At 40.4% G+C, this 22,859-nt stretch overlaps 1 protein-coding gene across 2 annotated transcripts in view; it reads right to left on the minus strand.

The window, feature by feature from the left end:
• Window positions 1–3,058: 3,058 nt before the first annotated feature.
• KRCC1 (lysine rich coiled-coil 1) overlaps window positions 3,059–22,859 on the minus strand; it is a 42,241-nt gene continuing 22,440 nt past the window's right edge. Inside the window, exons 3-10 of one of the 2 annotated variants that reach the window (XR_012904439.1) lie at window positions 18,568–18,675; window positions 18,304–18,478; window positions 17,296–17,574; window positions 16,118–16,217; window positions 14,176–15,131; window positions 7,539–7,737; window positions 5,393–5,526; window positions 3,059–3,890 (exon numbers count right to left, since the gene is read on the minus strand). Coding sequence is in view for 1 of the 2 variants with exons in the window: in XM_075930960.1 (XP_075787075.1) it covers window positions 14,333–15,131; window positions 16,118–16,217; window positions 17,296–17,574; window positions 18,304–18,478; window positions 18,568–18,675 (1,461 nt within the window). In the remaining variant the exon portion in view is untranslated. Of the gene's footprint in view, window positions 3,891–5,392; window positions 5,527–7,538; window positions 7,738–13,774; window positions 15,132–16,117; window positions 16,218–17,295; window positions 17,575–18,303; window positions 18,479–18,567; window positions 18,676–22,859 lie in introns of those variants that run through there. The other variant, XM_075930960.1, reaches the window with a different exon arrangement.

The following is a 22,859-nucleotide window of genomic DNA, read 5'->3' on the forward strand; positions in this document are numbered from 1 at the left end:
GAGTGAAACCATCAAACCACCTTCTGTAGGCTACTGAAGACCATCCAATGACAACACTTTTCTGTGACTACTCTGCCAGACCGGGCCAGAGAGCCGGATGCATGGAAGAGGCCCCATTACCAACACCCTAGCAGCATGCAACGTACCAGTCCCTTTGCCTCCATTTGACCAGGTAAAATTCCCACAGAAAATAGGGTAGTTAAGCCACATTTATTTCCATTTGGCACTAATATTCACAGACTAACAGTACACATTGTTCTAGTTCTGGCCACAGTAGGTGGAAAAGAATTGAAGAAATGAGTTTAGCAGCAGCAGTTTTGTGTTAACCCTTTGAATTCTAAAGGTCTTGGGGAAATTTCATCCCCACTGACCAAAGAAGGGAATCTGAAGTGGATTAGTTACCCTGCACTAAATGCCTGTGAGAATGCTGCTATTCAGAATTAAAGTGGCCAGAATTCAAATTAGTACAATTCACTTTGGAAATTAATTAAGCTAACCCAAATTAAGGCCACTTTATTTCTGAATTAGGGCATTCACATTGCATTAGTTAATGCAGTTTAACTAATCCACTTCAAAATTCATACCTTTAGTTATTTAAGATTAACTGTCCTGGATACATGTAGACAAGCTCTTCAACTATAGCTTGCATTCAGGAGTTAAGTTAACTAGGGTTACCAGCTGGGTTTAAAAAAAAATAATACTGGACACACATGATCTCAGAACAGGATGGCGGGAGGGGAGACCGTCTGGGAGGGGAGTGGGGCTGACCGGGGGAGATTTGGGGGGGAGGGGAACCCGGCTGGCAGGAAGCAGGGATGGCTGGGAGGAGTTTGGGAGGTGGGAACTGGCTGGGGGGAAGCAGGGCTGGCCAGGATAGGGTTGGAGGGAGTGGGGCTGACTGAGGGAGATTGGGAGGGGGAGGAGAACCAGCCAGTGGGAAGCAGGGCTAGCTGAGAGGGGGTTGGGAGGAGCAGGGCTGGCTGGGAGCAAGTCTATGCTAGTGATGGGCCACCTAGACTAGTGAGTCAGGCCACTTGATTGGCCCTACTTCATCTCAGTGGGCCGCAAGATTGTTGTAATCAGGACAGTCTCCCGGGCTAAGGTAGTTTTGCTAACAGTGCTTGCACACCTAGAATTTGTGGGGTGTGCTAACTGCACATAGCAATGCTGTGATTGGATACAGAGGAAGCACATGGTTTTTGCAGTCAATATTATGCACAATCAGCATGCATGTCACTTCACATACCCTTGCTTTAAATACATGTTACTTTAGTAATACGGACAGTGAAAAAACAACATGGACAGAAACTAATAGAATCTGGCAACCCTGTGCATGGGTAATAGTAAACAAAATGTCTGGCAGGCCACACACTGAATCCCAATGGGCCACATGTGGCCGGTGGGTTGCAGATTGCCCTCCATGGGTCTATGCTCTATTCGATGTACCTCATTGGGCATAATTCAGACTTGAAAGGAGCGTATTGCCTGGCCCATGTGGAGAAGAGATGGTTGGTTATAACAGCATTCAGCTATTCACTTATGTAGTTAGCATGGAAGATCTCACCACCATAGGAAGAGAAAAAAGACCACTACTGCTGAGGTGTTTATTGACTGTTCCTCCACATTCTTCATACAGCTGGACAGGTACTGGGAGATATCTTCTCTGTATTCTGCTGCCTCCTACATCAGCAGAAGCCTTATATGAACATACTGAACTAAGCTGCACAGCAACAACTCCTTGACTGTGTTTGGGTGAGCAACTAGCAGCTATATTGAATAGTTCTAGCTTAGCGTCAGCCTCTCTCCCTGTTTCTAAGAAATTCCAGAAGACCTGCTAGTTCCATGAAGCACTCAGACGTCAGAGGAACCGAATTACTCTCTTCTGCACTCAGAGTTGTGTATTGCTCTGTATCACACTCACTTGTGGCGTTAGACTTTACACTATGATGTGCAAGGGCTCTTCTTTATTCTGCACATTCATACTTTGTTCAATGCCACGCAACATTAACAGCCCTAGATAAATAATTAATGGCATTGGCACTAGCTAACTCTTAAAGGACATGAAAACCTAGGACAGCTTCTTGATGGGGGAGATCTCCACTTTGGATATTCAAGTCCAGGTCCTGGAGCATTTTGGGGCCTTGTATTAATGATCATCTTCATCATCACCACAGCTGTATGCTATTGTATGAATGTGCGACACGGTTCACTCCCATCTCATGAGCATCTCCTGTCAGCTGGGAGTGGTGCTGCAATCTTCTTTTTTCTCTTGGCCCCTCCTGTAGTCTTGCTGACCTCACTAGGCAGGTCTTCAGTGGCTGAGCACTCCAGCCAAGTCACACAGTCAGACTGAATGAACTCCTTCTGGGATACTCACGTTCAAAACACACAAACAAAAGTCTTCCAATTCCCTGCCTCAAGCTGGACACAGTCTCTCCTGTCTGCAGGTGCCATCTCTCTTAGGTTCCTTTAAATCTAGCCTCTTTTCTTGGGTTTTTAGTAAGGAGTCTTGTTGCTTCTTCAGATTTAGGGCAGTACTCTCTCCGCCCCCCCGGCCAGGGAAGGGATCCAGGCCCCACCACTCCAGGACCCAACCCAGTGACCCTGTAAATAGCAGCCGTATCTTGCTTCCTTTAATAGTTGCTGCATTCCCTGGGCTGCTTCCCACTCAGTCCCATCATCTTCACCCATTACCTTAGGTTCTCTTTGTCCTAGTCCCTGCTCTCCCAGTGCTCCTTGACCTGAAGTTTCAGTCTTCCAGGGTCTACCTCACCCTCCTGGTCCTACCCAGGAACTGACCAGCTCAGACTTTGTAGCTCCTTTTAGCTGAGACTGCTGTGCTCTGATTGGCTGCTTCTCTCTAGCCTTTCTAGTCAGGGCTGGAGGACCCACCTTCACTGCTCCTTTCCTGGAGTGTGGTGTGGTGGGAGGGGCCTCAGAGAGCCTGGTACACCCCATCACAGAATGGAATATGGACTTGTATATCCATTTCAGGAACAGTAAAACAGTTACTTAAAGCCTTGTTATGTAAATATAACACACACTTAAACAGTCCAATGAAAATTAAATGTTTATTTTGCAGATTAAAACCATCTATATAACATTTATTACAGTCAGTGAAACTGATGTTTTAATGCACAAGGCAAAAGTCAATCATATTGAAAACCACAGCATTGCAATTACTGTTAAAAACAGTAATAAAAACTTCACTCAACCAAGGAAAATCCATTGGAGAAAAAGTCCTCATTTACAATGCTAGTCTAGCCAAGAAACAAAGGTGACCAATCCTGTAAACACTTTTGCAGATGACTAAGTTTTCTCAACTAACTAATTGTTAATCAAGAGACAGATAAAGATGATACAAACAAATGTATATATGCATTTGTCAGACCAATGGTCCATCTAGTCCAGTGTTTGGTCTGTTGACAGTGGCCCTGGATGTGTCAAAGGAAATGTACAGATCAGGGCAATTTATTGAGTGATCTACCCCCTCCGACCAATCCCAGCTTGTCTACCAGAGGTGCAGGGATACCAGGAGCATTGGGCTGCATCCCTGACCATCTTGGCTAACAGCTATTGATGGACCTACCATCCAGGAACTTATGTAATCTTTTCTGAACACAGTGATGCTTTTGGCCTTCAGAAATCCCCACCAATAAATTCCATGGCATGGCTGGTCAACAGGTATTATATGCAGGTAGATGAGATCATTTATTGAGGGCACAACAGAAGAAGTGAGTCTTAATAGGGACTGGAAAGAGGGCTGTTGCTTGGTGAACCAATGAGATTAACTAGATTAATGTTCTCTGAAGAATTAGGCAGAAAGTTGGGTAACTCATTTCGGCTGCTGAGAGAGCCTCTTGCCTGTGTCGTTTCTCTGCTTTGTACACCTGCAGAACACAAAAGAAACTTTTGAAATCTTTTTGGACTCAACATGAAGGTTGACATGTGAGCTACTCCATATGGCAGAAAGAGGAAGGGCAGATGGATTCAGCGTTGACATTGAGAACTCAAGAACCCTTTCCTCTGTAGAGTATTTAAACACATTCAGCCTGCTTTTACTGGGGAATTGAATGACTGGAATTATATTTAAGACAAGGACACAGTGACCTCTTATCAATTCATATATTTTCTATCCTAAACCCTGAAAAAAATAAAAATTACATCCCCTTAAAATATATTTAAGGAACTCTGCCATGTTGTTTAGATGAGGGCTTTGCAGAGCCTAACATTAATAAAATTATTTTCAGTTAAAAAACCTGCATAAAAAGATTAGCTATTCCCCTTACAGGTTTGGGCATTCACTCCAACAGCAACTTTACTGGTGTGCAAAACCCACAACAGATTAAAAGCAGAAACTGAAATCAATGAGGCCACTCTCTCTGTTCAAGTTGAATGAAGCTTAGAAAGAGTACAATTGGTGGAAAGGTTTTAGATTTTAATATGAAAACTGAGTTTACAGGGCTGTTAGTACAGATATTTTAAAAAATGTTTTAAAATTAACTTCTTTTTACCGCATGCCTTGCAATAATGACAAGATTAAACATAAATCAACAGGGTTGGGGTGAGGTAAGTGATGTTTCCACTTTATCTCACTCTCCTCAGTCCAGCCTACATAGAGATTTGAGATCAGGCAGTTATATATACAGTGGCCCCGATCCTTCAATCTGATCCGTGCTGACCAATTTCACACTTGTGCAGTGCCCTATGGACATCTGTGCACCTCACTCAGACTGCAGTCATCAATCTTCACAGGTGTGTGAATCAAGGATGGAGTCATCTATCTACTGTAAATATGCCAGTCATTCTAAGCACCATGCAGGGAGGCAGACCTCTCTAGCACTACACCTGCAACTATTCTGAAGGATGTGGCCACCACCAGCATGATGTGGAGAGGCTGGGAGTTGCTCTTTTAAAAAAATGCTCCTGCAGAGCATTAGCCTTGTAAATGCATTCAAAAGACACACATACCTAATGGATAAAAAGCTTCAGAGGGGTAGCCGAGTTAGTCTGTAACAGGAAAAACTTAAACAAATGGTCTGGTAGCACTTTAAAGACTAACAAAACATGTAGATGATATCACGAGCTAAGTGGGCTGTGCCCATGAAAGCTCATGTTACCATCTACATGTTTTGTTAGTCTTTAAAGTGCTACCAGACTATTTGTTGTTTTTTAAGTTATACCTAATGGAATCAGTCTGATTGTAGATCATCCCATTAGCTATCATTCGTAGCACGTAAATGAACAACTGGAAGAGATAGGTACTTTATCCAGCTAGTCTAGTAAGCAGAACTAATTCAAATACCCTTTTCAGTGTGTAGTGGAATAAAAAAAACTACCAGAGACCTGTAACTACCACACAATACGGGTGGGAGGAAATCAACAGACTTACCATATCCCGTTAGGTGGAAATCAATGCACTTATCATACTCCATAAGCAGACACCAGCATTATTCCATGGTGAATACAAGCCAAACCAGCTAGCACAGCATAGTAAGTGGTGGGAATTTCATTTTCATGGGCCCACTACACAAACAAACAAGAACAGGGTAGAGTGAGTGAGTTTAAGTCGTTACGTTTGCAGCATTACACAGCTACCCTGGATCTTAGCTATTATCTCTGAAAAAAAGAAATAAAAGGGCAACCCTAGGAATTACAGACCAGTCAGCTTAACTTCTCTATCAGGAAAGATAAGGGAGCAAATAATTAAGGAATCCCTTTGCAAACATCTGGATGATAATAAGGTGATAAGTAACAGTTGGCTTGGGTTTGTCAAGAACAAATCTTGTCAAATCAACTTGATAGCTTTTTTGACAGGGTAATAAGCCTTGTGGAGAGGGGGGAAGCAATAGATGCTAGTAGAAGCAAAATAAAAGTCAACATTGTAACTGTTGCAAAAAAAAAAAGCGCAAACGTCATTCTCACATGTATTAGCAGGAGTGTTGTAAGCAAGACATGAGAATTCTTTCCCTTTTCTCCGCACTGATTAGGACTCAGCTGGAGTATTGTATCCAGTTCTGGGTGCCATATTTCAAGAAAGAGGTGGACAAACTGGCAAAAGTCTCAACAACAACAACAAAAACGATTAAAAGTCTAGAAAACAGGACATGAGGGAAGATTTAAAGAATTGGGTTTGTTTAGTTTGGAAAAGAGAAAACCAACAGGGAAATGATAACAGCTTTCAAGTACCTAAAAGGTTGTTATAAAGAGGAGAGGAAGCAATGGGCTTACATTGCAGCAAGAAAAACTTCCTGTCAGGGTGATTAAACACTGGAATAAATTGCCTAGGGAGGTTCTGGAACTTCGATCATTGTCTAACCTGCTCTTTAAAATCACCAAATACCTGTCAGGGATAGTCTAAGATGGTGGTTGGCCCTGATGTGACAACAGGGGACTGGACTTGATGACTTCTCGAGGTCCCTTCGAGTTCTATGAGTCTATGATTTTATTAAAGTCAAAGTGTTCAAATTTGTTCAAATCCATTTGTAGGCACCTAATTGGGCACCTAAAACTACCAGTGAAGTCAACTGGAGCTGCATGCGATCAGCACTTCTGAAAACAAAGACACCCCATCAATTAGGTGCTTACATTTTTACAAATCATTATTTAAGCACGAGGGTTAGAAAGTTTGGGGCTCAGATTATATTTTCCTGCAATCCAGCCAATGCAACATGGACACATTCAAGACCATATGTGATAAACATACATCCAGCTGTTGTGATTACATTACACTACGCTTACTCTGCACTTATAGAAATTGCTATAACAACGAAGTCCCTCCATGTGAGCATAGACAGGTAAGTCATTTATTTACCTGGTTAACAGCTGCTCTTTATATGTACCACACACAGTTGCTGTATACAGATCAATAAAAATATGTTTGTTACAGTTATGCTACCTATGACAGATAAAAAGCTGGGTCGAATATGTTATATTGTTACATATATATGTTTCAATCCTGCCCTCTTTCATGACTTTCCATGGATTGACTAGCAGTTTCAATCCATTTGCCAGTGGGATATGGGTAAGGCTAGAAGCAGCCATGTTTCTCAACCAGTGGTACTAGTACCCTTAGGGATACTTGAGAGACGTCTAGGGGGTATGTCAACACAACTGAAATTTGGAGAAAACTGAATTTTTGTTTTAAGTTTTACAGTGTTTTATTACTTTTTACACCCAAAAATGTCATCACCTGCCCAGCTATGATTAAGTTGTTTAAAGAAATGTTTAAAGAAATTGCGTGTCTGAAAACTATAGGTACTGGGGGTCTTTTTTTTTTTAAAGGGGTACTTTATAAAAAAAGGTTGAGAAACTGTACTAAACTACCATAGATATTGGTATAAAATAATACATTAGGATAAAGAAAACTAAGCAGAACAGGCATTATACAGAAGACAGAGCCTGGACATCAGCACGTAAGTATATTCTGGATTTCTTATTCCCCACTTACGACATTAGCTTGCCTGATTTGTCACATATGAAGAGAAGAGCAGGAGGTATGCCACCACGGCTACTTATGCACCAAATGCTGTACGTACCCAATGCCCTTCAAGCATCCACTGCTTTCAGCCAGCTGCATCCTGCGTACAGAGCTTTGCAATACGTTAGCTCACATAACACCTTTGCCACATGAATGGCTGAGGAGACAGTAGAGGGAGAGGAGTGTGGTTGAGGTGTGCTGCTCCATAGCTCTCCTCTTTTCTTGGGATGAGAGATTGTTTCCTTTCATCTGTTGATCTACAAAGAGAGAGAGATGCAAAAAAAATACAGCAGCCAGTTACAGATCTAGGGTGACATCTTTTCCTCAGATTTGAGGGCTTGATTCTCATTTACAATAGGACACTTTTTCATCACTCTGGGAGTCAAAGCACTGGATAAGGGAGGTATGTGTAAAGTATGCCCGCTTTAAGGCGTATTACCTGCATACCTGCCAGAGTTGCATCAAGGGGCCTTGGCATAAATAAAATTTATGCCTTGAGAGTTTTCATCTACTAATAATTCAGGACGGTACTGAACCCTCTAGCTCAAAAACCTACTTGGATCAATCTACGAATGCATAGATGTGTATGCCTGATTTGGCTTTGTATGGCACATTACACCCAGAGAAAGACATGCAAAGAGTGTGCATCCCTGTCCCTTAAATCCTTAGGTCCTGATCCTGATCCAGATCCAGGTGAACTTAGCAAAACTTCCACTGACTTCAAAGGGAGCAGGATTGGGTATAAGGGCCTAATCTTTCAAGGTGCTGAGCAACCTTACCTCTCATTGGAGTGGTCCTGTACTTGGCTGGAGGCTTCAGGCAGAATTGTAGTCACTTAGCACCTTGTAGGAGTGGGGTCTTAACCACATCATGTGAATGAAGCCACAACTAGCTTGGTTGTATGTAGAGGGGTTGATTTATCAGGTGACTTATTAAGCACAGTGGTTAAGGATGTTGAAGTTGAGAGCAGGCTAAGCAAGTGCAAGAAAGCACTATGTATGCGCAGAAAGGTTCTGAGTAAGTTTTACATCATGTCCAGACATGCAACACTCCCTCTTTTTCTCATTAGAGGAGGGAACCTGTTTGTGCAGGGAGTAAGCGCTGCAGAGAATTTCACATTCTAAGACGAAACCAGCAAGTTCAGTTTGACTTGGGACGCAACTAGGAGAGACCAAATGTCTAGAGTGAAAGAGCTGGCACACAAAGCCCAATCTTTTCAAAAGTGAGTAGTGATTCTGTGAGCCCAAACTGAGTCTCCTTGATGGAGCCCGATTTTGAGAGGGCAAGTTGTCAGCATTTTCTGAAAATCAGGGCTGTTAGGTCTCTACTTTGAACCCCCGAATCACAAGTCAAAAATTTAGGCCTAGACTGATCTCCAATTTATCAAGTGCAACTCATCTTGCATGGAACTGCAGTAAAGCTGGTTACAGGCTTTTCCTATAGCTTTCCGAATTTAAGACACTCTGCATTTATTGAAAATTTATCAGGAGATGGTTTTTAGACCTAACTTTTAATCTGACAGTAGTGACAGAAAAATGAATTCATTTTGGCATTCACTTTTAAGTTGACTCTTCTCTAGAAGGAATAGAGACACTTCCTTCAGACCCTGCTATGTTTTTATGACTTTCTGCAGAAAGGGAAAATAATTGTGGCATTTATACTCCTGTTTGGCCATCACTATATATATATATATATATATCTTTCTTTATAGGCATTTTATAAGTCTATAAATATAGTATCTGCACACCTCACAAATATTAATGGATCTATCCTCACAACACCATTAAACTATTATTATTCCATATTTACAAATGGGGAACGAAAGCCCAGAGGTCATACAGAAAGTCTGAACAGCTGGGAAGAGAACAGAGATTTCTTGAATCATAGCCTGATGACTCCACCTCAGTACTCTCTGATGGATAAACACATTTTTTAAACCAAGAGTCACTCACTTTTAGAGTAATGAAGGTGGTGGGCTCCATTTCATGATTCAAAGGTTCAGGATATTTAGAATTATATGCACCCTATTCTAAAGAAGTATTACTAAAAGCAATAGAGCATAAAATAAACAAGAGAGAGAGAAAACCCTAAACTAATTGACAACGATTTCACTGCAATTTGGTCCCATTTTTTAAATACTAGTACGCATTTTTAACCACAATAACATGAGTAATAACATGAATAATACTTACAAGAACTTAGGGAATGCTTAATCATCAAATTAATGTCTTTTTCTGATTAGGGATGTAAAATAGTAGTCAAATAGTCGACTACCCGATAAGCCTAGGTTTATGGGGCAGTCGAGTTGACTACTTGCATTCCCTCTCCCCCCTTGCTGCCTCTATATCAGAGGCAACAAGGGGAGGGGAGCAGGAGCTGGTGCTGGGGGGGAGCCAGCTTAAAAGCCAATCCCCCTCAGCACCATTTCCATGGTGCAGGGTGGGAGGGATGGACAGGGGAGGCAGAGACGCAGCGGGGATCCCAGCGTGAGCAGAGATTGCTTCAGTTCCCGCTTGCAGCAGGTTCCCCACTGCACCTCTGCCTTTGAAATGTAGCAAGAGCTGTGGGTGGCCTGTATTACATTTCAAAGGCAGAGGCACAGCCGGGATAGTGAGTGCTCCCCTCCTCCTCATCGACTAATTGAGTAGTTGATGGAAATTCCATCGACTACTCGATTAGCTGATCAGTCAAAATTTAACATCCTGAATTCTGATATTTTAAACATTCTGGAAATGTGTTCACTTAATATAACTTTATATCTATGGTAACATCCCTATGCAATTAGAAATGTAATATATTTTCATTTCTGGGTTAGTCTAATATATACATTTGAATTATATAGTAATGGGAACTAGTAAGGGCATTGTATTCAGACCCTATTCTACATTTTAACTAGAATACCTCTTAATCTTCACTTTATATTGATGCTGCTAGGAGATATCTTCTGGAGAAATGTTAAAGGTCTAGACCCTGACTCAGCAAGGTAGGTTAGGTGCATAACTAAGTTTAAGCATGTGATTAGTCACAATGTATCTTGCTGAGCCGGGTAGTTTCAGTTCACCCTTATCTTCAAATTGTACACTGAAACATTCAGATAATAATTCTGCTACATTTTGTATTCCATAGTCAACCACGCCTTTCTGTTGCTTTTGAAAGTGCAGGAGAGATGTCCTATTTAGTCATAGCCTTTTTCAAGCATATCTGAATTGGATATTACAATATTTTAAATGTACCACATACCAGGGAGAAAAGACAGGTGGACACAGGAAATACTAAAACCCACCCAAAAGATCCCAAAAGATGCACAGTCATACTCACACAGTACATTTAAATTGAGGATCTCTTTCCAAACAATGTAACTTACAATCCCTCTCTTCAAGGTAAATATTATTATACCTATTTTACAGATGAAGAAACTGAGGCACCAGTGACTTAGGCAAGATCATGAGGCAAGCCAATAGCAGAGCTGGGAATGGAATCCAGGAGTCCTGATTCCCAGTCTCTTGTGCTGTTAGATTATCCTGTATCACATTGAACCTACATTCAAGCAGTGTTAATGCAACAATAAAGTCCAGAGTTAAGACTGAAATCTGCCTATACCTCACTCATACTGTGCTGATATCCAGCAGCTGTCTGTTTAGAGCAGGGCTACTCAACTCTGGAAGCCTCAGCGGCCACAAAGATACTCACAGCACATGCCGAGGGTCGCAACTTAAGTGTGGTTGCATGTATGTGCAAATATATATGCAAATATATTCAAAAAGTTTCTTTCACACTGACGGGCATGAATACAAAGATTAAGGCAAGACTACACAACATACATGCCCCATTTAAGTCGGTTTTGCTGATATTAATAAAATGCAATATTTATTGGATTTCCACCCATATGACAGCACTTTTAATGAGCAATGACAGTCCAGGAATTTAACTACTAAAACACATATTAACATAAGACCATCATATTGATTGCTTTTTTGTTTTGGCTCCCAGCCACAGGCCGCGTGTTGAGCCCTGCGTAAGCCCAAACCGCACAGCGGGCTGCAAACACACAGGCCACGTGTTGAGTAGCCCTGATTTAAAGCATAACTCATTCTTTTCTAACATATAGGGTTAGAGGAGAACGTGTTACAGATTAAATTCCCGATTCTGTAATCAGAACTGTGCAGGTAGTTATGAGCCTGCATGGAGCACAACAGACTTGACTGGGTCTCCATGCAGCTGTCATTGTCCATCTGTGCTGATCTGATTGTAGGATTGGGGCCTTAGCTTGTGCCTCACTGCAGAATTCCCATGCTTTTGTGGTTTCAATTTGATTAATAACTCAAAATTTGCATACTTTCCTTTAGTATAAACAGTATCTAGATTTTTTTGCAGCTATGGAGGAGAAAAAGTATATGATAGTTGACTGTTCCAGACAATACAGAGGGTCAGAGCCCTGTGTGGATACAAAATCTGTATGTGCACCTGCATCTAAAAAAAATGGTATCAGGTATCCACATTGGCATCCGTGGATGTGGGTACTAGGGTATAAAAGTGTAACCATTCAAATGGTTGATTAAGCATTAGCTTATCAGTTTCTATAACGGTTACATGCTGGCTCCTACTCCTGGTTATAAAGTTGTACTGCAGAGCCTGCAGCACAGCTGGCTGCCAGCTGTTGATCCCACTCCTGGGGAGCTGGCTGCGCTATGGGTTCTGCAGCATAAAGCTCATATATAAACTTTATACTACAGAGCCTGCAGTGCGTGTAACTGCTAAGATTTTTAATGGATCTTTACAGAGTTATATTTTTAACTGATTGTATAATATGAATGGTTAGAAAATTGTAAGCCTCTATATAAAATAGAAATCCAGATCACATATACTGGATGAGAATATTTGACAAGTAGCATGTACCCATTTACATGACAGACCAATTGCTCTTTCAGTTACCATTCATTCCTATTTACTTAACGTACTATTATATCATTCCTTTTGGAGTCTAATATCTTTCAATTATAGCTGATGCCAAGCAAATGGATCTCAAGCTATTCTACAATTTTTGTAGCAAACACTTTACAACAGATGGTACAGGATAACTCCATGGAATGGAGCTAGTTATAAATGTGCTCATTAAGGAAAAAAATGTTTCAGTACTTTGACGACTTAAATATATTTTCAGAGCAGTGCTTACCCTCCTGTCCCCGCAGTGCAGTTCTATTCTGAAAAGTGACTATGGAAATTTTTTCAAGAAATCTGTTCCCTGTGTATTCAGTCATAGTTGTTGTTGAGCTGTACTCTAAACCTTCTCAGGCAACATCAACAGAACTGTTTAAATTCTAGTTTGGTTACACCTGCACAAATCCAATAAAGACAAGTCTGCACAGGTGACCTGAGGGCATAGACTAATCTGCAAAACCTCTATTTGAGTGATGCTGTATGAAGAGGAAAGAACACACTGAGACTTTCAGATCCCAAGTGCTGGCTTTAAAAATAACATTTTATTTGTAACCTGAACATGTTTTAATCTAGCATCTCGAAGAGACAATAAACAAGGAGTTCCATAATACTATTAAGTCACTGTTCAGAGTAGAACTGCATTTTAGAGTCAATGTAATGCTTCTAAATGTGAAAGAATGACAGCAAGGGAAACTCAAATCCTCCTTTAGCCAAAGACCCTGTACATCATACACGAATGATTTCAACCTTTGTTCCTTTGTAGACCCCTAAAAATGTCAAATGAAGGTATGGACCCCTTTGGAAATCTCAAGTCTACAGACTAAAAATCACTGCCATAGGCAGACATGGTGCATGTTCCCACTACCCTTTTGCTAAAGTAATTCAACCCTGCCACAGAAAAAGCATCAGTAGGGCTGCAAAGGTAGTTTCAGTCTCAATGGCCTCTTGAACCCAGTACCTGAGGCTGCCAGTGAGTCTACCACAAAGGCAGTCTGAGGACACCAACTCATTTCATGTACCATAGTGGAGCACTAAACATGACATGAGTTCTCTATCAAAAGGATTTAGTTCCATGTTGTCAATGAGGAGCTGATAACGTTTTATTTCTAACCCTCTACCCATAAAGTTATTTTTGAATTTTTTAAGCACTGTTTGTTTGTATTTCAAATCAAGCTCTAGTCTAACACTGCTAGCTAGTTGCTGATTTTAAGTAAATTATCTTGAGTAAAAGTAAGAAACACTACTTAGCCTGGAATTACCCACTGAAATTGATTTTGCATACGGTATTTTGTCAGTATTTCCTAAATTAAAAATTTGGATCACAGCTATGAGGAAAAATATACTGGACAACATATGTCTGACAATCATTTATGTGTTTAATAGACTCTTTCCTTTTTCACTCAAACTGGGTGAAAAAAATAACAGTTGTAAATAAGAATTGGAACCAAAAAACCTATTTACTTCTTACATTCCCCTTTAAAAGTCTTTAGTGAAACTGGTACAGGGATGGTGGGGGTACTGTGTACTTGTCATTTATTTTACAAAATTCTGTACACTAATGGAAGAATAATAAAATTCTCCATATTAATGCTAATAATACGATTTGGAAGAGACCATTCATTTTGATAAAACTCTAAAAGGAAGCTAATATAGCTACTGACCCATATTTGCAGTACATTCCAGAACAGATTATAGGCTTTTGATTCATGTTGTTGTATGACAGTTTATGAAGGAGATTATTAAAAACTGATTCATACCTACTACCCAATAGTTTCAGAAGCCAGGCTTTTTCTCGCTTCCACAGAGTGAGACAAAAATTTTGCTTTAAAAAAAATTATTGAGTCATAACATAGTACACCATGGTTAAGAGAGATTACAAAAATAGTGACTTCGTAAAGTTAATCAAAACCTCTATTAGAATCCCAGGATAGATTCATCCCAAAGCATTTCTTCTTCTGTTTTGCCATCAGGCTGTGGTTTCCTTTTATCTTTTTTGTGCTTTCTACTCTCCTTCTCAGTGGATATTTCTTTAATTCTTTTGTCTTTACTGTGCTTTGATTTTTTCTCATGAGTGGAATCTATATCAATCTTTCTTCGCTTCTGCATTTCACTATCCTTTCCAGAATCTCTCTCTTCACTGTTTCCCTTTCTCTTCTGCTTTGTGGCTTCTTTGTTGTGTTTCTCTTCTTCCCCAATGTGTCTTTCCCCCACCTCATGTTTCTCTCGAAGCTTTCGGCCTTTCCTGTAGGAGCGGGTGCTATTATCGCAAGAGATGTTCTTGTAGCAGTCACTGGATTCTGCAGATGACAGGCTGTAATTGTCATTTTTTAAAGAGGTCACCTGAGATGTTTGCATTTCTGAACAATATTCCTTGCTGTCTTGACACTGAGCCATGTTTTCTAGTCTTAACCTATTTTCATGAGCTGGTGACCAGCATGGCGATCTGTTTTCAATGCCACATGATGACATATATGTTTCTGAGAAGAAGATGGAATGCTGTCCTTGCTCAAATGTAACCCTGGAAGATACAATATCCTCACAATCATTTACAGCTTCTAACTCATAGTTTTCAAACTCTTCTTCTGCTTTTCTGAAATAAGTTTTTGGTTCCAGTCCCCTAGCTTTTTGCACTTTAATGTAATCTTCTAATTCATCTTGAAAGGAGTCGTAGGTTTTCTTTGAATTCTTAATGAGGTTTACAACCATGGTTTCTCTGCAAGAATCGGATATAAAATCTTGGTTACTAAAACAAATCTACTTTTTTGAATTACGATAGAATTTCAGGTAAAGACATGAGTGTCTTCCTGGCTTAGATGTGGCATGTTACATAGAAACGCGTGTATTTATACATAGGAAATTAACTGAGAGGAGAAAATGCTCTGAAAAGCACTACAGAAGTGCTAGTATGATTATTATGACCAGAAGTTTTGTTTTTTTAAAGATGTAACTGGAGGAATAGCTAGATGGTACAAGACAGGAAAAGAAAAGGAAAAATGGTGAGGGAAGAGAAAGAAAAAGAGACATCCTCTGTCTTCCCAGCTTTCTGAGACACAGAATCCAAATATTAAAAGATTATAGCATATATGAATGTAGAGAGATTTAAGCTACACATTGTTAAACTAGTCAGAGATTTAAAGGGTTTTTTTCTGTCTATACTGTAAATGAGTAGGTCTTACTATATATTTCCATGTATTGTTTAATATTGAAAGGGTCTGTGCCCAACCTTTCATGAAGGTCAGTGGGAACTGTGGCTCTCAACATTTTTGGAGATGGGGGTCAGGTCCTAATTTGCCACGGCAATGGCGACTTCACATTGCAGACCATTCCCTGCAAGTGTGACTGGCTCCTTACTGAAGTATGAAATACCACCTCCACAAAACAAGTAAGGAAAAACTGGGCAGCCCATTTCCACGGGCAGGGAACCTCTAAAATTAAGGGGGAGGGAAGAGCTCTGTAAGCTGATCTGGAGGCCAGGGAAGGGAGGGAGAGGCTGTTATGTTAGGTAACATTTTTTTATCTGAATATGGTTTTTAAATAGTTGGCCATTTTAGCCAGTAGAATAAATATGCCATGTCAAAGCCATTTCTTAGAGCAGCTGTCAGAGGATGCTGCACAAGACATGCACCCCCTCCACCACTTCTGCTCTGTAACAGAAACATGAACCAGCAGAGCAGCGCTGTACAGTGACAAAAGACTTACTTAATCTGATGTTTATTTCCTTGCATGTGGGACTGGTACATCTCTATAGATGTAAGAGTGATGTTACATATAGGACAGATGTAGTTACCAACTCCAAATGCTGAAAGAACAGAATGTTACAGGTTAGAGAGATTGTAAACAGGAAAATGCAAACCACATTTTGTCTATTTCTTTATGCAACTTCTTTTATTGGGACATTTTTCTCAAAGCTTATGCAGTAAACTGATTTTGTTTTGTTACAGTTACAAGAGAACCGGGGTCTGCGAAAGAATACCTCCAAGCATATAGAACAGCGTAGGGATGATTAGCGTGTAGCAGATTATTTAAGGACATTGATGATCATCTTTCTGTCTTTATTTCTTGGTACTTAAATGTTGGCAAAAAGGATAACTGTGCTGGAAACTGAAGTATTATTGTAAATATGCCATGTGGATCGAGCATAAGCATTCACAATATAAACTGGATCATTCAGTCTAAATACCGCAGTATTAGCTTAGACAAGGATATCTGAGTAGAGAATGCTGGATAAAGCCTAGAAAAACATCAATGTGGTACATAACGGCTTAACACACGTAGCCTGGAGTGAACAGGTAGTAAGAGCTGAGGAGGAAAGGCTTGTGCCTTACTAAGTTACGTCATTTCCCCACCTTACAAGCTGAAGCATCAATATTTCCAAATACAGCAAAAGTCAGTAAGTAAATGCTCCATCCCAAAAGCCAACCACCTTATCTATCTGACAAATTCAGCACACACACCCTTCCCCGACAGGCTATTATTTGGAAAGCGCATTCCTTGAGTTTATTTATGACCACGGCCTGGTTAATTTAAGGAGGTCTGGAATATATAAATGGTAATACTGGAATGGGGTCAGATCTGGTTCTTGAATTCTAGTATAGAAAGGGCTGACAGTTGGTTCACAGACAGTCAGATCCTAGTCCCATTAAAGTCAATGAGAGTTTTGCTGATGAGTTCAACTGGATTTGGACCTCAGCGTCACTACGAAATACTTTCCAAATCAAAGATGTTCAGAGACCATAAAATCTAGCAGCGCACAGCACAAAGGGAAAGGAGAAAATAAACTAAGTCCAAAGCACAAATCCGACTGTGATTTTTGGCAATACCAAACACCCACCTACAATCAATGAAGGCCCTAGAATAATTCCCCATAGCTTACATACCATTTGCACTGGATTCAGCAGGAATAGCTTCATCTCCCATCTCCGCCATCATCTTCTTCCGTGCTTCATTTCTTTTGTGCTTCTTACCAACATAATGTTGATGGGCCATCAGTGGGTTATTGAAGGGAGCGGAGCAGAGCTTGCAATACTTGTCTGGATCATTTAAATCCAAAGCAATACTAGAGGATGACGTGGATTCCTCAGCATCCGGATCCTGGGAGAGCTTCTCAGTGGTGGGCTGCGGTAGTGCCAGAGATGTAGAAGGACCAGAGGGGGAACCTGTTAATAGCACAACAAATGAAAGTCTGAAAAACAGTTCTTTGGAACCATGTAAATATGAGTATTACACTACTGCAGCCGAAAAGTGAAAGCAGCAGCCCTGTGGCTTCCAGACTACCCTGTTCAAGAGAGAACATAATCCTCAAGCTCTCTCATCTCACAAAGGAGAATGGGCTCACCAGACAAGTGAGCTTTCTCTCACAACCAAATCACCTACTTTCAGCTCTTGCAGGTATACTGAGTGGGTGGCATGGAAACAAGAAAGGTGTGTTAGGTTTCAATCCTGGGTCCTGCTCAAGGTGTTAGTACATGTTCCTGGATTGATTTGCGTAATAATTAGTAACACTACTTTGGCAATTAGTATAATGCCTGCTGCGGGCTGCAATCAACCCTCACAATACCCCAAGAATACAAGTGTTATTTGCATTTCACAGATGGAGAAATGGAGACATCTGCCTACAGCCACCATCAGTGGAAGAGCAGGGATTATAATTCAAAGGTCCCTGGCTCCCAGTCCTTTGCTATATTCTCTGAGCAATAACATCTTCATTCTTTTACTTCCTGGCTGCATCTTGAGTTGTCACACCATCTGCCATACTTCAATACACTGCAAAGGCACAGAGAAGTAGTAGGGCTGGGAAGATGATCAATTCTTCACTTTATCTGGCTCAGAGAAGTGACAGTAAAATACATGCACCATGTAGGATACAGAACCCACTTAGTGCTCACCTGTTTGTGACTGAGTGGTCTGTGCAGGCATCTGAGGTTGGTCTCCTGATAACTGCTTCAGCTTTTTGGCATGTATTTTCCCCAGGTAATGAGACTGAGCAACAACCGGAGAAGTAAAAATCATGTTGCAGAGACTGCAATATTTGTTTTTGTCCACTGCTCCACTCCCATCAATCTGAAACCAATAGCAAGCTCAATTACAAGGGTTCAACAATGAAGGGCTCATTTAACATCTTAGCTACAGATCTGAAGAGGAAAAGTCACCTGAAAGTTCACATAATCTGGTCTCTTCTGTTTGCCAGGCTCTTGTACGTCCTCTTGTTCACTGCGCATTTGGAAATAAAGGCGAACTTTCTGAGCATGCTTTTTGCCCTGAAAAGAGAAGAATTATTTCTCGCCCATTAACAAGGACCCATGTGCTGACTTACGCAGAAATTAAGATTTGTTCAGTCAAAATCTGAGAATGCCCCTTCATGGACCCTGGAGAGAACAGGAAGCTCTGCACTTCCCTCAGCATGCTCAGAACACTTGCAGCTCAGCAGTAAGGCAATGATTATAATCTAAATCTCATGCTTCCTGGCTTTAGCTGGTCGCCTGTGACAGCCAGGAAGAAATCCTGCTCCTTCTCATCCTCAAATCACAACTGGCCAGATGTATTCTGGGTTGGGGGCGAATGTTTGCTTTTTTGTCTTTTGTTTTGCCTTCCTCTGAAATATCAGGGATGGACCACAGCTGGAGAGAAGATCCTGATGCTCTGATGTGGTTCAGATAATCTTCTCAGCAGATTGGTTTTGCTCAGGGTCAAACTGGTTTCCAGATTTGTCAAATAATCTTAATGATAGTGCCAGTCTGTTACTAGGTGGAAATAGTAGAATTATCAATAATGATGCAGAAAAAGCTGACTTGTTCAATAAAGATCTGTTCCATATTTGGGGAAAAACACAGGATGTAGTCATATATCAAACAATGACACTTGTTCCATTCAACTAGTATCTCAGGAGAACATTAAACAGCAGCCACTAATGACAGGCATATTAAAATCAGCAGGCCACTAGATAACAGTGTTGAAGGACTTCTACCACCTTTTAATTAAAAAATTAGAATATAAAATTAACATAGTACTTAATAGGTTAAAAGCTGGTCTCAAAATTCAATTGTAAGTGGGGAATCATTATAGAGTGAATACGTTATAGTGGGCCCCTGCAGGGATTGGTTCTTGGACCCATGCTATTTAACATTTTTTGTTAACAATCTGTAAGAACACAAAGTCACTGCTGATAAAGTTTACAGGTGACACAAAGATTGGGGAATGGTGAATAATGAAGTAGACAAATCTCTGATATAGAGCAATCTGGATTGATTGCTAAAACTGGATGCAAGAAAACAATGTGTGTTTTAAATCCGGCAGATATAAATGTATACATCTACGAACAAAGAATGCAGGCCATATTTATAGAATGGGGAACTCTATCTTGGGAAGCAGTAACTCTGAAAATGAGGTTAGGTGGTTGTCTATAGGAGACTATGGGTCTGTCTCCCACCTAACCTCAAGATGATTCTTACCAACCACCACAGGACATACCACACTAATACCAACCCTGGTACCTTCCCTTGCAACAAACCCCGTTGCCAGTTTTGTCTACATATTCATTCTGCTGATACCATTATTGGACCTAACCAAGTGAGTTATAAGGTCAAGAACACATATTCCTGCGCATCCAGAAATATAATCTATGCTATCATGTGCCGAAAGTGTCCGTCTGCTTTGTACATTGGACAAACATCTCAGACACTTCGCCAAAGGATTAATGCCCACAAAACAGATATCAGACAAGATCACAAAGAGAAAACAGTTTCTTGCCATTTTAACCAGAAAGGACACTCTCTCAATGACTTAACCACTTGCATTCTGCTACAAAGACCTTTTACATCTGCACTTGAAAGGGAATCCTCTGAACTGTCATTCATGTTAAAATTCGACACTTTCCAAAAAGGACTCAACAAACATTTGAACTATCTCACCCATTACCAAGATAGTTTCCCCAATTATCACCTCTAATACCATTAACTCACAAACATCCCACTCTCCCTACCTCTAATATCAATTCACAGACACTTACCTTTCTTCCTCCCCCCCCCCACCCTGCATCCCCCTCCTGTTCTGCAATGTGATTTGTCCTTTTCATATTTGTTCATTTTTTTTAATTGTATCCTTTGGTATATATGGTTGTGACTACTTTCTTCCACTATTTGATCTGAGGAAGTGGGTCTGGCCCACGAAAGCTCATCATCTAATAAACCATCTTGTTAGTCTTTAAAGTGCTACATTGTCCTGCATTTTGGTAAGTCTAATGTCAATATCGGACAAATTAGTTGAAACGATAGAAAAGAATAAAATGGTTAGACACATAGATGAACATAATTTGTTGGGGAAAAGTCAACATGGTTTCTGTAAAGGGAAATCATGCCTTAGTAATCTACTAGAGTTCTTTGAGGGGGTCAACAAACATGTGGACAGGGGGATCCAGTGAATATAGAGTATTTAGATTTCCAGAAAGCCTTTGATAAGGTCCCTCACCAAAGACTCTTAAGTAAAGTTAGTTGTCATGGGATAAGAGGGAACGTCCTTTCATGGATTGATAACTGGTTAAACGATAGGAAACAAAGGGTAGGAATAAACGGCATGTTTTCAGAATGGAGAGAGGTAACTAGTGGGATCCCCCAAAGGTCCATATTGGGTACAATCCTATTTAACCTATTTATAAATGATATAGAGATGGGGTAAACAGTGAAGTGGTAAAATTTGCACATGACACCAAACTGCTCAAGATAGTTAAGACCAAAGCAGATTGTGAAGAGTTTCAAAAACATCTCACCAAACTAAGTGATTGGGCAACAAAATGGCAAATTAAATTTAATCTTGATAAACGTTAAGTGATGCACACTGGAAAAAATAATCCCAAAAATGGGAACTAATTTAGCTATAACTACTCAAGAGAGATCTTGGGGCCACTGTGGATAGTTCTCGGCTACTGCACATTGAGTGGATGTTTTCAGTCAAAAAAGCAAACAAAATGTTAGAAAACATTTAAAAAGGAGACAGAGAATAAGACAGAGAATATCTTATTGCCTCTGTATAAAACCATGGCATGCCCTCATCTTGAATACTGCATACAGATGTGGTTATCTCATCTCAAAAAAGATGTATTGCCATTGGAAAAGGTTCAGAAAAGAGCAACAAAAAGTATTTAGGGTTTGAAATGGTCCCCTATGAAGAGAGATTAAAAAGACTGGGATGGGACTTTTCACCTTAGAAAAGAGAAGACTAAGGGGGATTATGATAGGTCTTTAAAATCATGACTGACGTGGAAAAATGATTAAGGAAAAATTATTTACTTGTTCCCATAACATAAGAACCAAATGAAATTAATAGGTAGCAGGTTTAAAAACAAACAAAATGAAGTTTTTCTTCATGCAGGGTCATCCTTGCCAGAGGATGTTGTAAAGACCAGGACTTTAACAAGGTTAAAAAAGAACTAGATACATTCATGGAGGTTAGGTCCATCAATGGCTAATAGCCAGGATGGGTAGGAATGGTGTCCCTGGCCTTTGTTTCTCACAGGCTGGAAATGGATGACAGGAGAGGGATCATGTGATGATTACTACTCTGTTCACTCCTTCTGGGGCTTCTGGCATTGGCCACTGTTGGAAGACAGGATACTGGGCTAGATGGACCTTTGGTTTGACCCAGTATGGCCATTCTTATGTGTTGGCAGGGAGCCAGGAGAGCCAATAGGAGAGGGTGTTGAAATATGAATTGAAAAGATATACCTGCTTGCTGTTTTTCTTTGTGGGAATTTTAAGCTAGAAGCTGAGGAAACAAGATGAATTGAACCAGGCAGAACTACCATGCCTACAAGGTAATGGAAATTAACTAGACCTTGAAGCACAGATAGTGAGTAGACAGGAAAATGTTTAATTAGTCACGATCAGGTTATTTTCTTTGTCTTGTTGTTTGCTTAAACTTCTCTGTACTAAGTCTATGTGCCGCCCCATACACCGTATCTAAGCTGTAGCCCTGCAACAGCATTTTTCTCTGTTTTAATCTGTTCTTTTCTCAGTTGCTCTGTAACACCTAGCAACCAAGTATGCTTTATCAAGTATATCTTTTTGTTTTGTTAATAAAATCACCTTTTTTAAGGAGATGATTTGATTCGTATGTCCTGGAAGGTAACAGGAAGTCCGTGTACGGATGTCTAAGACTGAGAGTAGGTCTACACTACAGCTGTTTTTTGGAAAAAGCTATGCAAAATGCGCTCTGCATTTTGCATAGCTTTTTCTGATTTTTTTTTTCAGAAGAGGCTTTTCCAGAATTTGGCCTGTCTTCACTGGGCCAAATTTTGGAAACGCCCCCTCTTTTGGAACATCCCTTCTTCCTCATGGAAAGAGGAAGACAGGGCTTCCAAAAGAGTGTGTTTTCACTGCCGCAAAAAAAGAAACAAAAACAAAAACAAAACAAAAAACCCAACACCAAAGCAGAAGAGTAAACGCATTCC

This window comes from Pelodiscus sinensis, chromosome 5, assembly GCF_049634645.1.
Source record: "Pelodiscus sinensis isolate JC-2024 chromosome 5, ASM4963464v1, whole genome shotgun sequence".
NCBI classification, from domain to species: domain Eukaryota; kingdom Metazoa; phylum Chordata; order Testudines; family Trionychidae; genus Pelodiscus; species Pelodiscus sinensis.